Source organism: Scyliorhinus torazame, chromosome 11 (genome assembly GCF_047496885.1).
Source record: "Scyliorhinus torazame isolate Kashiwa2021f chromosome 11, sScyTor2.1, whole genome shotgun sequence".
NCBI classification, from domain to species: Eukaryota; Metazoa; Chordata; class Chondrichthyes; order Carcharhiniformes; family Scyliorhinidae; genus Scyliorhinus; species Scyliorhinus torazame.
Window position 1 is genome coordinate 148,164,977 of NC_092717.1, and position 20,606 is coordinate 148,185,582.

The 20,606-nt window shown below is 45.0% G+C and overlaps 1 protein-coding gene across 1 annotated transcript in view; it reads right to left on the bottom strand.

Annotated features, from left to right (window-relative positions):
- kcnk9 (potassium channel, subfamily K, member 9) overlaps positions 1 to 14,845 on the bottom strand; it is a 95,935-nt gene extending 81,090 nt beyond the window's left edge. The window contains exon 1 of the mRNA XM_072467869.1: positions 14,010 to 14,845. Within this exon, the coding sequence (XP_072323970.1) occupies positions 14,010 to 14,559 (550 nt within the window). The 5' untranslated portion in view covers positions 14,560 to 14,845. The remainder of the gene's footprint in view (positions 1 to 14,009) is intronic.
- Positions 14,846 to 20,606: the final 5,761 nt, after the last annotated feature.

Consider the following 20,606-nt stretch of genomic DNA (forward strand, 5'->3'; position numbering starts at 1 on the left):
CGAACACCATAACCCTTAATCCCTTTATTCTCCAAAAAACTATCTGTCGTTATCTTAAAAACATTTAATGAAGGAGCCTCAACTGCTTCACTGGGCAACGAATTCCATAGATTCACAACCCTTTGGGTGAAGAGGTTCCTCATAAACTCAGTCCTAAATCTACTTCCCCTTATTTTGAGGCTATGCCCCCTAGTTCTGCTTTCACCCGCCAGTGGAAACAACCTGCCCGCATCTACCCTATTTATTCCCTTCATAATTTTATATGTTTCTATAAGATCCCCCCTCATCCTTCTAAATTCCAACGAGTACAGTCCCAGTGTACTCAACCTCTCCTGGTAATCCAACCCCTTCAGCTCTGGGATTAACCTAGTGAATCTCCTCTGCACACCCTAATGCGCCAGTATGTCCTTTCTCAGGTAAGGAGAGCAGAACTGAACATAATACTCCAGGTGTGGCCTCACTAACACCTTATACAATTGTAGCATAACCTCCCTAGTCTTAAACTCCATCCCTCTAGCAATGAAGGACAAAATTCCATTAGCCTTCTTAATCACCTGTTGCACCTGTAAACCAACTTTCTGCGACTCATGTACTAGCACACCCAGGTCTCTCTGCACAGCAGCATGTTTTAATATTTTATCATTTAAATAATAATCCCTTTTGCTGTTATTCCTACCAAAATGGATAACCTCACATTTGTCAACATTGTATTCCATCTGCCAGACCCTAGCCCGCTCACTTAACCTATCCAAATCCCTCTGCAGACTTCAGGTATTCTCTGCACTTTTTGCTTTACCACTCATCTTAGCGTCATCTGCAAACTTGGACACATTGCCCTTGGTCTCCAACTCCAAGTCATCTATGTAAATTGTGAACAATTGTGGGCCCAACACTGATTCCTGAGGAACACCACTGGCTACTGATTGCCAACCAGAGAAACACCCATTAATCCCCACTCTTTGTTTTCTATTAAATAACCAATCCTCTATCCACGCTACTACTTTACCCTTAATGCCATGCATCTTTATCTTATGCAGCAACTTTTTGTGTGGCACCTTGTCAAAGGCTTTCTGGAAATCCAGATATACCACATCCATTGGCTCTCCATTATCTACCGCACTGGTAATGTCCTCAAAAAATTGCACTAAATTAGTTAGGCACGACCTGCCCTTTATGAACCCATGCTGCATCTGCCCAATGGGACAATTTCCATCCAGATGCCTCGCTATTTCTTCCTTTATGATAGATTCCAGCATCTTCCCCACTACCGAAGTTAAGCTAACTGGCCTATAATTACCCACTTTCTGCCTACCTCCTTTTTTAAACAGTGGTGTCACGTTTGCTAATTTCCAATCCGCCGGGACCACCCCAGAGTCTAGTGAATTTTGGTAAATTGTCACCAGTGCATTTGCAATTTCCCTAGCCATCTCTTTTAGCACTCTGGGATGCATTCCATCAGGGCCAGGAGACTTGTCTCCCTTTAGCGCCATTACCTTGCCCATCGTACCTCCTTAGTGATAACAATCATCTCAAGGTCCTCACCTGTCATTGCCTCATTTCCATCAGTCACTGGCATGTTATTTGTGTCTTCCACTATGAAGACTGACCAAAAAACCTGTTCAGTTCCTCAGCCATTTCCTCATCTCCCATTATTGAATCTCCCCTCTCATCCTCTAAAGAACCGATATTTATCTTAGCCACTCTTTTTTTGTTTTATATATTTGTAGAAACTTTTACTATCTGTTACTATACTTCTGTTAGCAGCACGGAGAGAGGGCGAGATTTCAGTAAAGAGCACGGAGAGAGAGAGGGTGAGACTTCAATAAAGAGCGCGGAAAGAGGGCGAGACTTCAGTAAAGAGCACGGAGAGAGAGGACGAGACTTCAGTAAAGAGCGCGGAGAGAGAGGGCGAGACTTCAGTAAAGAGCGCGGAGAGAGGGAGGGCGAGACTTCAATAAAGAGCGGGAAAGAGGGCGAGACTTCAGTAAAGAGCACGGAGAGAGAGGACGAGACTTCAGTAAAGAGCACGGAGAGAGAGGGCGAGACTTCAATAAAGAGCGCGGAGAGAGAGAGAGCTAGACTTCAGTGAAGAGCGCGGATAGAGAGAGGGCGAGACTTCGGTAAAGAACACTGAGAGAGAGAGGGCGAGACTTCTGTAAAGAGCGCGGAGAGAGAGAGGGCGAGACTTCTGTAAAGAGTGCGGAGAGAGAGAGGGCGAGACTTCTGTAAAGAGCGCGGCGAGAGAGAGGGCGAGACTTCGGTAAAGAGCGCGGAGAGAGAGAGGGCGAAACGTCAGCAAAGAGCGCGGAGAGAGAGGGCGAGACTTCAGTAAAGAGCGCGGAGAGAGAGAGGGCGAGAATTCAATAAAGAGCGCGGGGAGAGGGCGAGACTTCAGTAAAATGTGCGGAGAGAGAGAGGACGAGACTTCAGTAAAGAGCGCAGAGAGAGGGCAAGACTTCAATAAAGAGCGCGGCGAGAGGGCGTGACTTCAATAAAGAGCGCGGAGAGAGGGCGAGACTTCAGTAAAGAGCGCGGAGAGAGGGTGAGACTTCAGTAAAGAGCATGGAGAGAGGGAGAGACTTCAGTAAAGAGCGGGAAGAGAGGGCGAGACTTCAGTAAAGAGCGCAGAGAGAGGGCGAGACTTCAGTAAAGAGCACGGCGAGAGAGAGGGAGAGACTTCAGTAAGGAGCGCGGAGAGAGAGAGGGCGAGACTTCTGTAAAGAGCGCGGAGAGAGGGCGAGACTTCAGTAAAGAGCACGGAGAGAGAGGAGAGACTTCAGTAAAGAGTGCGGAGAGAGAGAGGGCGAGACTTCAGTAAAGATCTTGGGTAAGACAGCTGTTTGATTATTTAAAAACAAATGGTATTGTGACATCACACGAGACTGTGACCTGATTGGCTGAAAGTCAGATTGGGCTAAATTTGAATATCTGGAGTTACTGATTTAAATACTAGTTTTGATTTGACTTAGATTACCATTTTTAAGTTGATTTGAATTACTATTTTAAATTTTTTTTATTTGACTTAAATAACTATTTAGGGTTGATTTAAATTACTATTTTTAATTTGATTTAAATAACTTTTTTAATTTCAATTAAATTACTATTTTTAATTTGTTGTCAGATCAAGAGGGATAAATACTCAGTTTTTAAAAAAAAATCTAATTAAATAGTACACGGGGATTGGATTTAATCTGACACAAAAATATCTTTCGAAAGTTTAATTTCAAAGGTTTAATTTAAAGGAATAATTCATGGCAGGACAGCCCCAAGGCATGGTCTGCTCCTCTTGCTCCATGTGGCAGGCTGGGGACAGTTCCAGTCCCCTGGGTCAGCATGTGTGCAGGAAGTGTCTCCAGTTACAGCTCCTGGAAGCTCGGGTTTCAGAGCTGGAGCGGCGGCTGGAGACACAGTGGAGCATCCGCGAGTCAGCGAGCATCGTGGATAGCACGTACAGAGAGGTGGTCACACCGCAGGCTCAGACTCCGCAGGCAGGAAGGGAATGGGTGACCACCAGACAGAGCAAGAGAGCGAGGCACGTAGTGCAGGAATCTCCTGTGGCCATTCCCCTGCAGAACAGATATACCGCTTTGGATACTGGTGAGGGGAATGGCCACTCAGGGGAAAACAGCAACAGCCAAATTCGTGGCACCACGGTTGGTTGTGCTGCAGAGGGGAGGGGTGATAAGTGTGACAGTGCAATAGTTGTAGGGGATTCAATTGTAATGGGAATAGGCAGGCGTTTCTGTGGCCGCAAACGAGACTCCAGGATGGTGTGTTGCCTCCCTGGTGCTCGGGTCAAGGATTTCTCGGAGTGGGTACAGGACATTCTGGAGGGGGAGGGTGAACAGCCAGTGGTTGTGGTGCACATCGGTACAAACGACATAGGTAAAAAAAAGGGATGAGGTCCTTAAAGCAGAATACAGGGAGCTAGGAAGGAAGTTAAGAAATCGGACCTCGAAGGTAGTGATCTCAGGATTACTACCGGTGCCACGTGCCAGTCAGATTAGAAATGACATGATATATAGGATGAATATGTGGCTGAAGGGATGGTGTCAGAGGGACGGTTTCAGATTCCTGGGGCATTGGGTTCTGGGGGAGGTGGGACCTGTACAAACTTGATGGGTTACACCTGGGCAGGACAGGAACTGATGTCCTAGGGGGGCTATTTGCTAGAGTGGTTGGGGAGTATTTAAACTAATGTGACAGGGGGCTGGGAACCGATGCAGGAAGTCGGAAGGTAGTGAAACAGGGACAAAAACAAAAAACAGTAAGGGGGAAATCTGTTACTTTTACTATATGTCATGTGAGAGTACCTTTAAGAAATGGATGTTTATACATGGGCTTGTATGAAAATATCTGTAGTGAGAGTACCTTTAAGAAATGGGTGTTTATTACTGCAGTGATGTCAGAGAGTGGGTGGAGCTGGGCTGTCTGTCAGCTTTTTACTTTCGTTTTAGGCTGTTTGCTGCAGGATGTGTTTTAGTTTCGTTTTCAGAGCTGGATAGCTGCAGTCACAGCCAGAAGGTGTATAAATCTCTCTCTGTAATCTAAAGACTGTAAATCGATCCTGGTGATTTAAAACTAATAACAGTAGTGACTTTAACCTGATGTGTTTCTGGTAAAAGGTGTTTTAAGTCATATGGATGTTAAAAGGAAAGCTTAAAGGATTACTTAGTGTTGTATTCTTTGGGGGTTGTATTTGAATTGATGGTTGCTAAGATGTTCACTGTATGTTTTAAAAATGTTAACTTGAGTTCATAGAATAAACATTGTTTCACTTTAAAAAATATTTTTCTATTTCTGCTGTACCATACCGGTAGAGTGGGCCGTGTGCTCCCCATACCACAATCTAATAAAAGTTGTCGGTCAGGTAAACTCCATGATACACTTTGGGGTTCTCTAAACCGTGACCCATAACAGTAGGATTATAACATGTTGCAATACGAATATACATCTGGGAAAGTATCAAACAGATACAGGGCCTGGAATCTTATGCCTCTGCAAGAAAGCAGGCTGGCAGGCAAGGGAGGTATTAAATTAGGCCATGTCAGGGAACACTGTGTCCATCTTCTACCTACCTCCACTGCTATTTTATCAGTGGTGGCGAGGCATCAGGCAGCTCGCCCACCCAGGCCAATTGACACCCTTAGGTGGGCAATTAATCACCATTTAAGGGCTCTTCCTACCACCACTGATAATTTATCAGCAGTAGGGCATGCCCACATCATATGGCAAGACCGTTGTGAAGCCTGGCATCTTTGTTGCAATCTGGAGATGGAGTCCCCATTGTTCGAGCATCCCTGTGCCCAACATATGCTTCACAAACACATTACTTTGCACCTCCACTTGTTCCTTCCCATGGCAGCCCCACTTTCTGCCCCTTGTTGGGGCCTACCTGACTGGTCCTGACAAAACCACCCCACTTACTTCAGTGGCCAGCCACCAGTAATGGTTTTCCTTGATGACTAGCTGCAGTCTCAGCAGTGACCACCACTCCTGGCCATTTTATTGAGCCAAGTAATAGCCCAATGGCCATAAAATCAGCTCAGGGTTTCGCAGTCACATCAAGGCCAATTGCTCCTAACTTTTCAGCTGGAATGTAGGGCCAACATCTCAATGTGAAATTATGGCTAATTTTGGCTAATCACTCTGGAGTGATAAGACCATAAGATATAGAAGCAACAGTAGCCCATTTGGCCCATAAATCTGCTCCGCCATTCAATTCCACAGGTTCACTACCCTCTGAGAGAAGAAATTCCTCCTCATCTCTTTCTTAGGTGGGAAACCCCTTACTCTGGTCCTGTCTCTCTCGCAAGGCAAAACAACCTCTTAGCACCTACCCTGTCAAGCTCCCTGACAATTCTATATGCCTCAATAAGGTCACCTCTCATTCTTCTAAACTCCATCGAGTACAGATTCAACCTACTCAACCTCTCTTTGTAAGAAAATTCCTCCATACCCAGGATAAACCTAACAAACCTTCGCTGGACTGCCTCCATTGCCAGTATGTCTTTCCTTAGATAAGGGGACCAAAACTGTTCACAGTATCCCAGGTGGAGAGAAAGTCAGACAGTGTCAGTCCCCCAGATACTCTCCTATACCAATGGCTGGTTACTTTGCTAAAGTCACCATAATAAAGTCACAGTAAGGATGTTAGAAATGTTCCGAGAGCAATTTCAAAAACACAAGCCATATTTGAAAAAATGCAGCATTGCAGGAACAGAAATTGAGATAGAAGGCCAGTCCAGCTTTCACTGAAATATGATCATTATAGGATATGACAGTAAATAATTTGTTGGACCATCCCTGTGTGTTATTGGTACAGTCCAGCAATTACAAATCATTACTGTAAGCATAGAATAGCAGATTCAATAATAGGAATTCATTGCTGAACCCCTAATCTTTGATCAATTGGTCTATCATTATCTTTCTCAAAGGTACTTGATTGGAGAACATTTCTGTGTGGATTGCATATATAACCAGCTACCTGCCCATTCTTGCTAACCAGTGTGAAATAAATAGTTGCTGCTCTTGAGAAATCAGCAGCCAGGATTTCACAATTAACAGTGAAGCGACAGTGCTCATGGCAGCCCTCTCTCGAGGAAAAGCGCCCACAAAGATCGAGTGATCTGTGTGGCGTGGTTTTCCCCTTTCCCAACATCAGTTTGAATCTAGCGCCAAGAAAGGGGGGGGGGGTCGCCAGGCATCCACCACTCAGATGTGATCAAGCAGGTCAAGACCAGCACGAAGTATTCTCACAGACAGTGGGCTGAATAATATGGTGGGGGTGGAGGCCACCCCGGAAATCACATCAGCAGGGGGCCAGCTGACACCTCGCCCAGCAGCACAGCAGCAGCAAAGCACTGCGGGCCCATTGACAGGAGCCCAGTGAGTCTCCTGCCCCTCACTGGCATGGGGGCCTGGCCCTCTGCAGCTGCTGATTACCTGGCAGCTCCAGCAGTCCCGGCAATGCCAGGAGGGGTCGAGTGGCAGCTTTCGGGACCGCAGCTGAAGAGAGGAGCCCAAGGCCTGGAATTCCCGGAGCAGGTAAGTCCGGAATCTTAGTTTGGTTACGTTAGGGACAGGGGCAGTGTGAGTTCAAGAGAGGGAGTGGGTTGGAAGGAAGTAAGGGTTTATAGGTGTGTGTCCCTCCCACAATCAGCAAAGGGTTGCCCCTGAAGACCCCCCTCCCCCCCTCTCCCCCATTTGAGGTTAAACATCGGGCTCCTGCTCCCATCCTGCTGCACATGCCAAACGTATTATCGTGTGGACAGCATATTATTTGGTTTAATAGGATTGATAGCAAGCCCAGCTGGCCTTTACATTGTAAATTTAATATGACAGGTAGGCTACTTATTTCGGTGCCCAATGGGGTTGAGGTGGGGAGTGGACAGGAAGGTGGGAGTCGTGCCCCCACCCCCTTCCGTAGGAAACATGCTGAGGGCAAGTAAAATTCAACACAGCAAATCAGGGAGTTTTTTAAAAATTTAACATTGTTTTAATTAAACCTACAAAAGATTAAATGAATGCTGGGGCACATAGATGAGGTTAAGATAGAAACTGAAATATTTTTATATCATCAATCATATTATTATTTTCTAATTGAGATTCCCCCCCCCCCCCCCCCCCCCATCGTGGTTGAAAATGTGGACCTTTCACAAAATAGAAATGGATTATCCGGGCCACAGAGGCTGTTCAGTAGTAATTATGAATTTAGTACGCCCTTAAAAACCCAGTGACACCTCATTCAATATGATGTAACATTTTCAGGGGGTTTTACAAGATCGGTTGCAGACGAGCAAGTTCTCTTTGGTTCATTAAATTATTTGTTTTGCAATCCGGGATGACTTCAACAGCACATCCTAGAATCACTAACAGCAGCGTGTGAATTGCTGTGTTTAATGGTTTGTGTGCAGGCTCCAGACGTAGCTTTTAGTTGTGGAGGAATAATTACCATGAACACAAGCTTTCACCATCATTCCTCCGGGCCACTGAAGAATGTGGTTACCGTCGGCCCCTATAATGTGGCCGAGATGAATCCGTGTTTGTGTGAAAGGGGCACGATCTGTGAGCCATGTTGAAACGTCTGAAGTGTGTATAGGTGAGAGAGATGAAAGAATCGTGTGTGCGACGTAAGTGTGTGTGTGGCCTGCAGAATAGCTGTGTACAGGTGTGTGACATGTGGCAGAGCTGTGTGCTCTGCATGATGCAGAGGTGGCCATGCCCTTGCATGAACTGTACGCTGCAGTAGTCAAAGCCATGGTACAAACGCTTTCCTTTCTTTAATGTTTAAAGTGTGACCACCAGGGGGGCATTCCCGGAGTGACAGCAGGATACCAGACCACACCGCAGTAAGTTCTGAGTTCCAACAGAAACCGCTGCGATTTGACGCTTTGGGGAGATGCGCAAATTGTTAACCCTGTCACTGAAGAAATTCTTCATCTGCAGCGCTATCCCTTGAGAGTGTGAAGTGAGATTCACCGCCACTTTCTTCAAAAGCACTGTCTATAACCTGCAGATAAAAGCAAATGACTGCCGATGCTGGAATCTGAAACAAAAACAGAAAATACTGGACAATCTCAGTCGGTCTGGCAGCATCTGTCAGTCATTCAGACTGGAAACGTCAGCTCCCTTCTCTCTCCACAGATGCTGCCAGACTTGCTGAGATTGTCCAGTATTTTCTGTTTCCGTCTATAACCTGGGCAGCCACAAGAAGGTTCAGCAGAAACAGAAAAAACATCAGGCCCGGCCCGTCGGAATTTGAAGTCGTGTCCTCTGGCTGTCCCGTGTCAAAACTGTTCAATGGAGCTTCTGTAATTTAATTTAGCTTTTCTTTCATTCTCCGTAATTTTGTTATGAGAATGGCAGCTGTGTGTTTTTCAAACACTTTGAATTTTTATTTCTGCCAAAAATGAAAACAAGGAACTTTTGTGACAAAACGAATCCACCGCAAAACAGGGGGGTGAGAAAAGGAGGCTCGCGGGAAGGTGAGAAACAAGGACACAGTAAGAAAAGTCAGGGAGGAAGAGAGTGGACAGGGATGAGATGTAACGTGTCAGATTGCAAAGGCAGATCATTATGACCGTAAATAAAGATTAGAACAGGACTGGGAAGACGTGTGGAAGGACAATAATAAGGAAAGGCAAAGAGTGAAAGTGCCAAGTGTTGTGTTCAAGTTCTGAGAGACCAGTGACCCCGAGCCGAATCCACAGCGAGCCAGGCAGCGATCAGGTACAAAACAGGCCAAACTCCAGGAAAGCATGATGCAAAACAAAAGGCCGTGACATGGCAGCGTTTAACCCCTTCCTGGTCACGTTTACGGAAAGATAAGCACAACACACTATGTCTTAAGTCACCCTACTACCCAGCACCACCCCAGTAGTAAAGAGCAAGATCAGAACCCAGGTAAGGGTGTTGGGGCGGTTACTACCCGAGCTTACAGTACCCAAGTACACTTCAGCACGACCGACACCTTCCCGCTAAGACCGGTGGGGATACAAATCGATTCAAAGCCATATCCCGGTAGCCAGATCATTTGAGCACATCACCATGGGCCTTTAATTAATATTTAAGGAATTACCTTTCTTTGCGCTCCCTGGGTAGATTGGGCTACATCTGTAGCTTGACCGAGGCAATGGGTTTCAAAGATTCTGACCTAGTTCAATTTAGCTATTAGAATCAACCTATTTGGCTCCAGATTTATTCCAAGATGAGTTATTAGTAATGTACTGAAAGATAAGACAAAATACAAAACATTAACTGTGACTGGAGTCTATTCTTGGATATTCAGCATCTGGGGAACGATTTTGTGCAGTTGAAACTGAAAAATGGCTTGTATTGGATAAGCACCTGAAGATTAAAAATAATGTAGGGCTTCAGGGAAAGGGCGGGGGAGTGGGATAGCAGAGAGCTGGCAGGGGCCAGGCAGGCGGAAGGGTCACCTCTTGAGCTACAACCATTCCATGAATCTCTTGCAAATTCGGAGTGGTGTTGTTTTTAGAAGCTGGGAGAAGCAAAGTTCTACCCTGCCTCCCTCTCCACTCCCGGATGGGGAAGGAGCTCATTTTGGTGCCAGACTCACCAGGAAGCTCTAAAGGGAAAAGAATATCTAAAGAGATAAACTATTAGAGACCCTTTTGTTCCCAGTAGTAGCTCTAAGTAGAAACGCGCCCCTCACTTTAATATCATCGTTCAATTCCAACCATTTCTGTTTCTCTGTTTGTTTTGTCAAATCAAATTGTTCACTGTTGTTCACTGACGATCTGATGACAGAGCTTTGTGAAATACCGCCCTACCCTCCAAAATAATCACTCTGAGCACCAAGATACAATTTAAGATTGCAATATACATTATTCAAGTCTGGCCAGAGGGGAATTTCCAGGTGCAGCAAGGGAATAATCCTATTCCACTGTATTTAATCATCTGTCTACCCTCATATCCTCCAGTTCCCTTCTTGAACAGATATTTATCTATCTCTTTAAGAAAGCAGGCAACAGTATTGTCCTGGTATTGGACAATTTCTTCCATTTCCTCTCATTTTACCTGCTTCCAAGGTTAGAGAAGGCAGTGTTGAATGGAAAACAAAGGTTTGTTGGAGAGAAGATTCAAAATTTGCAATAGTCATTCTCACCGTCTCTCCTTGCAAAGTTACCACTCTCTTCATTTTCCTGCGTCTTTCCTGTTTCTCGCCTATTTATTTGATCAGTATCAGCTGTTACGAAACAAAATGATGTAATACATCATTTCACAGACTCATCATTTGTTTACTACATCACCCGTAGTTTTGGTTATTTTATTCCCAGGCAATATTAGTTTTCAACAATTATTATGGAGAATACAAACTATGTTGAATGCGCTATTGATCGGAGAACAAAGCTGACTAACAGCGCTCCAAATAATTAACAAGGCTCCAACAACACTCAAGAAGCTCAACACCATCCAGGAAAAAGCAGCTGCTTGATTGGAACCCCATCCACCATCTTAATATTCAGTCCTTCCACCACCAACACGGTAGCAGCAGTGTGTGTACCATCTACAAGATGCAGCACAGCAACTTCGGTAGCACCTTCCAAACCCCTGGCCTTTACCACCTAAGGGGGCAGGAGCTGTATGGGAACACCTCCACCTGCAAGTTGCCCTTCAAGCCACTCACCACCCTGACTTAGAACTACACACCCTTTCTTCACTGTTGTTGAGCCAAAATCCCGGAGCTCCCTCCCTGACAGCACTCTGGGTGTATCTGCATCAATAGACTGCACCATTTCATGAAGGCGGCTCACCGTCACCTTCTCAATTAGGGATGGACAATAAATGCTGGTTTTACAAGCGGTGGCCACATCCTATGAAATATTTTTTTTAACCTGGCCAATTGTGAGATTAAAGAGAACCACATTTTTGCCAATGTCAGAATTAAACGAAGTTTACAGAAGTTTAGACAAGTTCCAATTGATACTATCTTTCGAGTAGAAAGGAGCAAGTTGCTCTGGGACCGGGGTTAGTGGTGACGAGGATCGGGGGGGGGTGCTTGTCTTGGGTTTGGGTGCAATATTTTAATTGCTAAATGTTCTCTTCTGGGGCGCGCTACCTTGACACTGAAAGACTGGCCTGTAAGCCATTACTGAACCGTAAGCATGCACCAGAACACAATCTAGGTGATGCCAGTTTATTTATATCCTGACGTAATTCGAATAGCTCAATATGTTTATTGATAGCTGTGAGTTTTCAAGCACCAGATAGTTTCTACCTTCAACAACTGAATCATTCCCATATGTTGAACTATGAGATATTACAGTATCACTAAAACACTCATCTTCTCGCAATCTATTTATATGTATGGAATAGATTCAAATAATGTTGCATGCATCATGTGCTTGACATATACAAAAGAGGAAATAATGTGTACATTATAAGTGCATCTGTTTGGCACGGCGGATGCACTCCCCAGGCCCAATGATCCTACACCTGGATTCACAAGGTAAGCAAGGTACCAGGAGCCTCTTGCCAAATGATCTGTACCTGAATGTGCGTGGGTACCCCCGCCGAGTTCTGACACGCTGTTGTGATTCTAACTTAAATGCATCTCTAAGCCGGCGCTTGTTGTCGGTAATTAAATAAGCAGCGTTGGTGAAAACATTTAAAGCAATTAATCAGGAAAAGTGCACTGGATCGAGTGACTGGAAGGCGGGTGGAAATGTCAATTCTTACACTTATGGATGAGCAAAGAGGAGCGGCTGGCGGGGCCAAAGGCGGTACACAGGACTTGAGCTTGAATTACAAGAAGACGTTTCATTCTATTGGGAATCAGGCCGTGTCAGCTGGGACATCTTTTGACTCGCCCAAAGAAAACAAAATGTGCAAAACAGCAACTTTAATGGCACGGGACGCTTACAATATAATTGGCTGAAAGTTATGGGGAAACAATTAAGTGTGGAGCTTTCACAGGGTGGCTGGAGTGGGCTGCAATCACGCCCAATACTGGAGTGGTCAAGTGAAAGCCATCCTCATGAGGAAACCACGATGTGGGATTACATTGTTTTATTGCAATCCCGTGACTACTTCACAGAAGTGACGTTCCCCTTGATGTTTAGTGTGGGAGCAGAGATGAGACGGTAGTGATTCACCTCCCCCTTTCGTCACCCACCAGCACCACCCACCCTACCCACCCCCATTCACGCCTGCGCATTCCAGCTAAATGACATTGTTATTGGTTATTATTGTCATTTGAAAAGGGGGAGGGAACAGCTGGTGTATCCCAGATACTGGGTATCACTTACTGCAGTGTTTTGTTCCAAACACTGAGCTACTGCCTTTGGCGCAGTAGGGGGCTGGTTTTCCACCTTGCGGGGCCTTGTTATTCCAACACGCCACCAAGAACGACCATATTCTCTTAGTATCTGAAATTATCTCGGTCTAATAAAAAAAAGCTCGAAGCATGTAATAGGTTCCTTCTCTTCCAGTTTTACCAAGGACTAGTAGAAATTAAATCTGCAGTTCCTTTCTCCAAACTGCCACATGCAAGTTCATTGAAAACTATGTTGCGCACCTCTTTGCATACCCTCCCATATCTTTAAGCCCTGGTTTTACATGACACGTCATTTTTCGCGCTTACTGCACTGCACGCACATGGTTCCATTGCATTTTGCCCACATTGCGGTTTTCTTGAAAGAGTTTCAAATTCAGCCCTCCCCATTATTTCGGACTTTACGAAGCAACGTGTCCCAGTGAGTGGAACAGGCTCACCTTTTCCCTCCCCCCACCCCGTTCCCCATCGCCTCCCCTTACACTTTACTAATACTCTTGCAATCTCCTGTTCGCATCTTCAGTAGACAACATGACCGCCCCAGCTTTACGTTCTGCCAGGTGTTTTTCGTACTTCGCATGCAACAGGACACAAGTTGAGTGAAAAGACTGAAGCAGAGGCGCGAGTGCAGTTGCTATGTGCTGGATCTGACAACGGAACGATCGCTGTTCAGACTCTGAAAACCACGAGTGTGTGTGTTCTCAATACGTTTAACCATTACAATGATGAAATGTAGACATGGTCTTATTCCAAACAGACCACGTAGAGTGATGGAGAAGTTGCAAGTCATGCTGAAAGCTAGCGTGTCTGGGCTACCTAACTGAAGTGAGCCTGGCCAGCAGTTTCACCTCGTCTTGCTGTGAAAATGTGCTCACGGGCAGCAATTTATTTACATTAAACACACCAAGCTGAACAGTTTTCTTTGTATCTGGTGCACTGTTACTGGGGGAAAGGGTTTAGATCGCGTTTAGAAATCGGTTTCATAGCCAGCCAGATTCGTGTATCTGCCAAGCAGGAGCAGAACAAAAAACCTCATCCCGTTTAACACTTCTGTTGCTGCCGGACAAGTGGCTAACCCAGCAAACGTTTCTAGTTTTGGAGGGTTCTCCTGCTCGGGTTGTCGCTGTTCTTTCAGCACCGACACCAGCGCAGACATAGCCCTGTGTGTGTGTGTGTGTGTTCAAAGTGGAATCACAAAGCAGAACCTTACCTATAGTTGTGATCACTGTAATAGCAAAATAAAAAGAGCCGGCGAATTTCCATTGAACTCCAGCTCTGTGGGGCTCCGCTTGCATGATGATCACCTCCAGTTGCTTGTAGTCCTCGTCGCTGATGTTATACTTGCCCTTGAGCCCGATCTGCTGCTCCTTTAGCTTCCCACCCTGCTCCATTTCAAACTCGGACTCGAGGGCATCGAAGACAGCGGCTCCCACCAGCAGGTAAGTGAACGTGCAGATGATCAAGGATAGAGTTCGCACGTTCTGCCGCTTCATGGCCTCCAAAAAGCGGCTTGTGAGCGGCTCATGTCCGCTCTCCCTCCTATTCTCCAAACGGCCGAGGTCCACAGAGAAAGCCCGGGTGCAGCAGCCAGGATCCCGGCAGCGGTTGTTCAAGTTATCCGAGACGTACTGGTCCTCGTCGATGGCTTTCTCGGAGGCGGACAGGCAAAGCAAGCTGCTCGATCGCCGGGACCAGGATCCCTGCAGCCTAACTCTGCGCAAGACCTGACCAAACCAAGTGGTCCCAGTGCGCAGGGCCATCAAAACAACACGCTCAGGGTGGGGGAATAATGCTTTTCGCTCAACGATCTGTTCACAAAGGATGCGATCGGGTGCCCAAAACCTGTGTAATCTGCGTCAAAGCCCGCTGCTGACAGTGGGGAGATGCTGACGGGGTTGGACTGAGTGGGTTTGGCAGATTCCTGCTGGATCTGGGTGAGATACCCACCAAGTTGGTTTGGGTGTGATCGCCTCCCCCGGGTCCTCTCTGTCCTTTCTAACTACACCCAGTGGGATCCCAGTCATCAGGGTGTTTATTTATTTATTAATTTAAAGGACAGGTCATTTCAGATGGATTTTTATCAGGAAGAGTTGCTGCCAGCCAGCAGGCTGATGTCATCCCCATATTTGTACTATGAAAGGCGGGAATTAAGCAACCTGTTAAAGGAGGATTAAGTCTGGTGAGGGCGGGGACAAGTAAAGCGAAAGGTCATCAACGGGAACATTCTTACAAAAATGTCAAATCGTGCTGCATAAACTTCTATAACCTTCCTTTCCCCCACATAATCCTGATTTCACATGGGTCCCCGCAGGGGTTGCCTGGATTAGCTACCTAGGGTAGCTTGACATTTAACATGATAATAATAGAGTGGGACGAGCATGTTGGCTCTCCATTTATGTTGTGTGTATGTTTTTGACGTGCACTCATTGTATCACTTTTACTTTAAATTTTTGGATTATACTTGTCCTAAAATATATTTTCCTTTATAAATGTATGGTCAACCAGGACAGATAGTTCATTGCACTGAGCACCGATCCTGATTACCAGGTACAAACGGATGTTCCTATCCCTGCGCTATCAAACCGTTTGAATGCAAGTACATGGAATGCAAGTATCACCAATCTTCCACATGAGTTCTCCGACTATGTATTTTTTATTCCCTGACGTGACATTTCGACTGAAAGAAAGGCAAATACGGAAGGATACAGCAGCGAAACAGAGCCCCAAAGCGGTGCTAAACAAATGCTTACCTCAGTAAATGGAGTATAACTACAGGGAATTGCTACAACCCAGGTTTAGATCATACGCTCGAATAACCCGGCAAAGTTAGCGCTGCGAAAGTGTATCGAAGAACCCAGCAAGTAAAACAACAGAAGCATCCTGGAGTGGCTGAAGACATTTTGGGGAATGGTCCCGAAGATATTCTACATAATTACTCATAATCTGACTTCAGCATACTACCAGCCCATTGGTGTTGTTACATTCAATTCATTGTCCAAAGTTTCTTAGAACATAGAACATACAGTGCAGAAGGAGGCCATTCGGCCCATCGAGTCTGCACCGACCCACTTAAGCCCTCACTTCCATCCTATCCCCATAACCCAATAATCCCTCCTAACCTTCTTTTGGTCACTAAGGGCAATTTATCATGGCCAATCCACCTAACCTCTTGTCCCATTTAACCGCACGATGGATTGTAGTCAACTTCATCTGAAACTATAACATATTTTAAAAGTTTGACATTTTCCTGTGTGGGTAAATAAATCTCCTTACGACCCTGTTACATAATTCAACCCAGGTTATCTGCCTAACGTGGAAATCCCGATTCAAGTGTAAATCTCGATTCAAGCCTGACATGATTTGATCAAGAAATTATACCTGTTAGTATTAGACAATGGGGAATCTCGGGGACCCGGAGAAGGGCATCTGTTATAAATAGGGATCTCTTTGCATTTGACCGTGCATTAAAGGAGTCATGATTCATGCAAGATCAAATTGTTGTCCCAAAATGGCGTTGGTTATCTGGAACCATGGTGATGAAAACAAAACTTGTTCTAATAATAAATAGTCTCATGGTAGGCACGCTGTCTCCTTGTTGTTTCTCCACTGCCGTGGTCCTGAAATCAGCATAAGGCACAAGCTCCAGGGCGGGGTTTTCCTTCTGTGCGTCACCGGCAGCAGAAGAAATTGACATCATGGGTGAGTTACATGGAAATCAAAAGCTGCAGAGATGTGAAATGGTATGGCCGAGTCAGCCTTCTGTCTGCTGTGTCAGCAGACACACAAAATGCTATCAGCCGCTGAAACTTCAGCCAGCCTTGAACAGCCTTTTCGGGGATAATTAGTTTAGGGGGCACTCCAGATTAACATATCACTTCTCCAACCGACCAGGACATGGTATTTTGTTTTAAAAGTCATTGAACGACCAACTATTCAAACCTCAGCGCTATGTGATGTTGTGACAAAAGTGCAACTTGTGTTTGCAAGGAATCGTCTGGTTTCAAATGCAATATTTTCCATTTGTTCGGCGCTCCAGACCATTAAAGCCAGAAAGTAAACCGTTCCGCATCCCCTGATCCACGAACAGGACCTACCCCCGGACTGACACCAGGTACTATTGTTCCCATATCGCCCTGCACACCTTTTAAGCAGAGTTCTCAGAAAATGGATATGGTGCATTATCACGTGGTCAAGGTTACTGTAAATATAACCATGTCACTTCAAAGCTGAAAGATTGCCCTTGGCGCCCAGTACGCAGGAAAAGCCTGTGTCGAAGGATTAAATGCATTTTGCTGCCCTCCTCACGTGACGCTTTAAGACGTTCCTTTTTATATGTTCACTAAACAATCCTCACTGACACTGTTTAGCCTTTAACTTTAAAACTCGGCTTGCCAATACTCAACAGAACACTGTGTTTTTGCTTTGCCCAGGGCTGCGAAAAATACCCACTTAAATGAGAACAATCTCGCATTCCTTGGATATTTTTGCAAACGTTTGATCCATTTTATTTGGATCCTAATAATAGGCAGAATTTGAAAAACACGCGTTTTTTTAAATTCCAGTAACATTTGAGTTAGAAGGGGGTGTTGCAATGACAATGTCGCTGAGTCTCCTTCTGACTGTTACTGTGAGAAGCGCACAGTGAAGTGTATTGGGAGAGCCGCTTGTTAAATACTTCTACACAAACACACACGCACACACTGTTTTTTCATATTAGAACATAGAACAGAGAACAATACAGCGCAGTACAGGCCCTTCGGCCCACGATGTTGCACCGAAACAAAAGCCATCTAACCTACACTATGCCATTATCATCCATATGTTTATCCAATAAACTTTTAAATGCCCTCAATGTTGGCGAGTTCACTACTGTAGCAGGTAGGGCATTCCACGGCCTCACTACTCTTTGCGTAAAGAACCTACCTCTGACCTCTGTTTTGACCCGAGTACAGGGAACAGCTTGCAGTTAGCATCGTTGTTGTTATTGTATTTTCTATGAAGGACTTGACCTAAGGATATTGCAATTCACAATAAAACGGATGTGGCATGTCCGCGCCACTGGACAGTTGCTGTGAAACAGCTTATCAATGCAAATGGAAGACCCTGCACCTTGGTTGCAGCTTGTAACTCGGCAAAACAAAAAGCACATTGGCAGGAAATAATCCGTACACCTTTTTGACTGCTCAAGGTACAGGATGAGGACAATTGAAGACATAAATTTGTTTTCGGGGGGTATTGGGACGTTTATGGTGAGTGTGGAAGTGTGTTAAAGAGGTCACTTAGTCCCGCTCACCTTGAGGGGACCATTTTTAAAGAGTGCGTTGAACATTATTGAGCTGGCGAGAAAGTATTCCTCAGCACTGAGTGGTTTTATGGAAGCGTTCTCCAAACAAAACATTTCTGGTGAAGGGGAGCACATCACGACATCGCTGAGAACATGGACAACCTCACTAAGAAGAGAATAAACAATCCTGCATGTTTGTAAAGATCATGATTGGAAAGTTCCTTTCCAACATAGACAACTCTCGCTGTGAAGACTGGGCTGCATTTTAACCCTTCACCCTGCTGCATATAATTTTTAAGGACAGAGTATACTCTATTGGATTATCATGGTGCAGAGCCCAGCGTTTGAAGCGATAAATTGATTAGTGCGGTCATGGTAATCAGTATCTTCATAAAAGGGTTGGAGGTTGTACAGTCATCTCGGGCTCTTTTGATACGTCTCGATTTACATGGACAGCTTCAAATATCAGGCGCCCTCACACATTTTCTGAGAATTGATTGGGAAAGATGTTAGTTGAGAAGGTACATTTGCCCGAGAACTAGTTGTCTCAGCTCCCCTTCGGCATAGGTCACATTAGGTGACCAAGAAAATTAGTTGAGATTTATGTGCTTCTACACCTGTTGCCCTTATAAAAATCTCAGACGAAATAGGGTAAGAGAGTTGAGTTGGCGCATGTACCTGAGTACCTGTGGCCCCAGATCGCTTTATACCCAGCTCAATCTTGGCTGCAAGGAGAGTGTTTCGGCTGGCACATGGACCCAAGCAACTATTGTACTGGATATCCTCGGGCATATCGCAGAATGGGCGAAAACTCTTTGTTTTTAAGACAAGAGGTACTTAATTATAGATATGTTTTTCATCCTGTTAAAGTTAAACATTACATGGGCTGACCACTACTTTACTCCCCGAGGGTCTGCTTTCAAAATCCTGTTTGCTAAAGATTGCATTTTGCATTGTAAGCGTATTATTTACAAGCATATACATTGTAGTTACAACATGCTGCGTCTTTTCTGTGGGGCTAGAAATGCAAATTAAACTGGAGCACCATTACTTAACTTTAGGTCTAAGATTATGGATTGAGATGGGTTGGTTAGCGCAGTTGGCTAGATGACTCTCTCCTCACAAAGCAACTTTGAGCGGAGGATGAAACAGACCTGGGACAACAGGTACTCAAGTACACGTACCTCCTCAACTAATCTCTTCTCCAGCCTCGTCTGACATATTTCTAACTAAGTCAATGACAACAGGCATTGAACTACATAAATCTCACTGCGGGTTCACTGCCCGCACCGGCTATGAAGACTCTTGGGAGCACCCTCCATGCCTTGTCCCATACAAGTAACATGGCAATCAGCCAATGTCAGCAAACCCTCATGACAACGAGAACGCTCCAGAGAGAGACATTACGGATGTTCTAATGTTACAGTCTGCTCAGTTTTCCTTTGATTATTTTCCCCTTTTTGTCAAGTTACCTGATGAAACGTTTGATCAAAATTCTTGGAGTGGGCTGAAGATATACTGGAACATTTATAACATACTGTTCCATAAATGCATCTTGCCCCTGTTGTCAGCTCACACTTCCTGCAAAATCTAATTTCCCGGTAACAATGGTAACCCCAGTCCGCCCTTTCTCACACCCTTGTCTTCACACTCACTGCCTGTCATGGACACACCGGTATTATCTTCGTCCTTCTCGTCTTCCCCTCTGTATTTTTTCATCTATATCGCGCTCTCGTTTTTTCCTCAGTTGAGCAAACTCTGGATTACGTCTTCTCTCTTTCTTCGCCCCCCCCCCCCACTTTATTTTCTTACTTTTTCCACTCCTTCCTTTTAAAATAACCATTTTTACTTTTCATCATAACTGCTGTTATCACTATTATTTTTGTTTTCCAACCTCCTGCTCGCTTGATTGTTTTTCTCTTTGAATTATTCTGACGTTGATTCCTCCCTTTCCTAGAGGTGATGATGCGGCTCCGATATCAAACTAACCAGTGACAATGCACATAGTGATCGATGGAAAGGGGGTCAACTGAGGACATGCTGCTCCATTTCTAACCTGCTGTTCTTACAGCGGGTCTTAAAATTAACATGCAGTCTCACGGCAATAAAGTTCTGATTAGACTTATGCATTATTTCAGAAACTGGACAGCATTTTAAGATTGATCAAACACTTCATTCAAACACGCAGAAAGACCGTTAGGGATTGGTGGGACCTCTCATTTTGTTGAGTTTTCGTAGTCTTCTCTTCACATTGAATGAGAAACCGGCCTCCTCGAACAGGCGCCGAAATGTGGCGATTAGGGGCTTTTCACAGTAACTTCATTGAAGCCTACTTGTGACAAGAAGCGATTATTATTATTATAAATTGTATGAACTGGGAGTTAAATGAATTAGATTAGCAACAATTGTTTCCATCATCAATTATTGGAATATGCTTTCATTTGTGTTAACCATCTTCCAGGATCTTGCACACAGTATTCTTAATCTGTGGCCTTAGACAAAGTCAAGGAGTTCAGGCAGCAC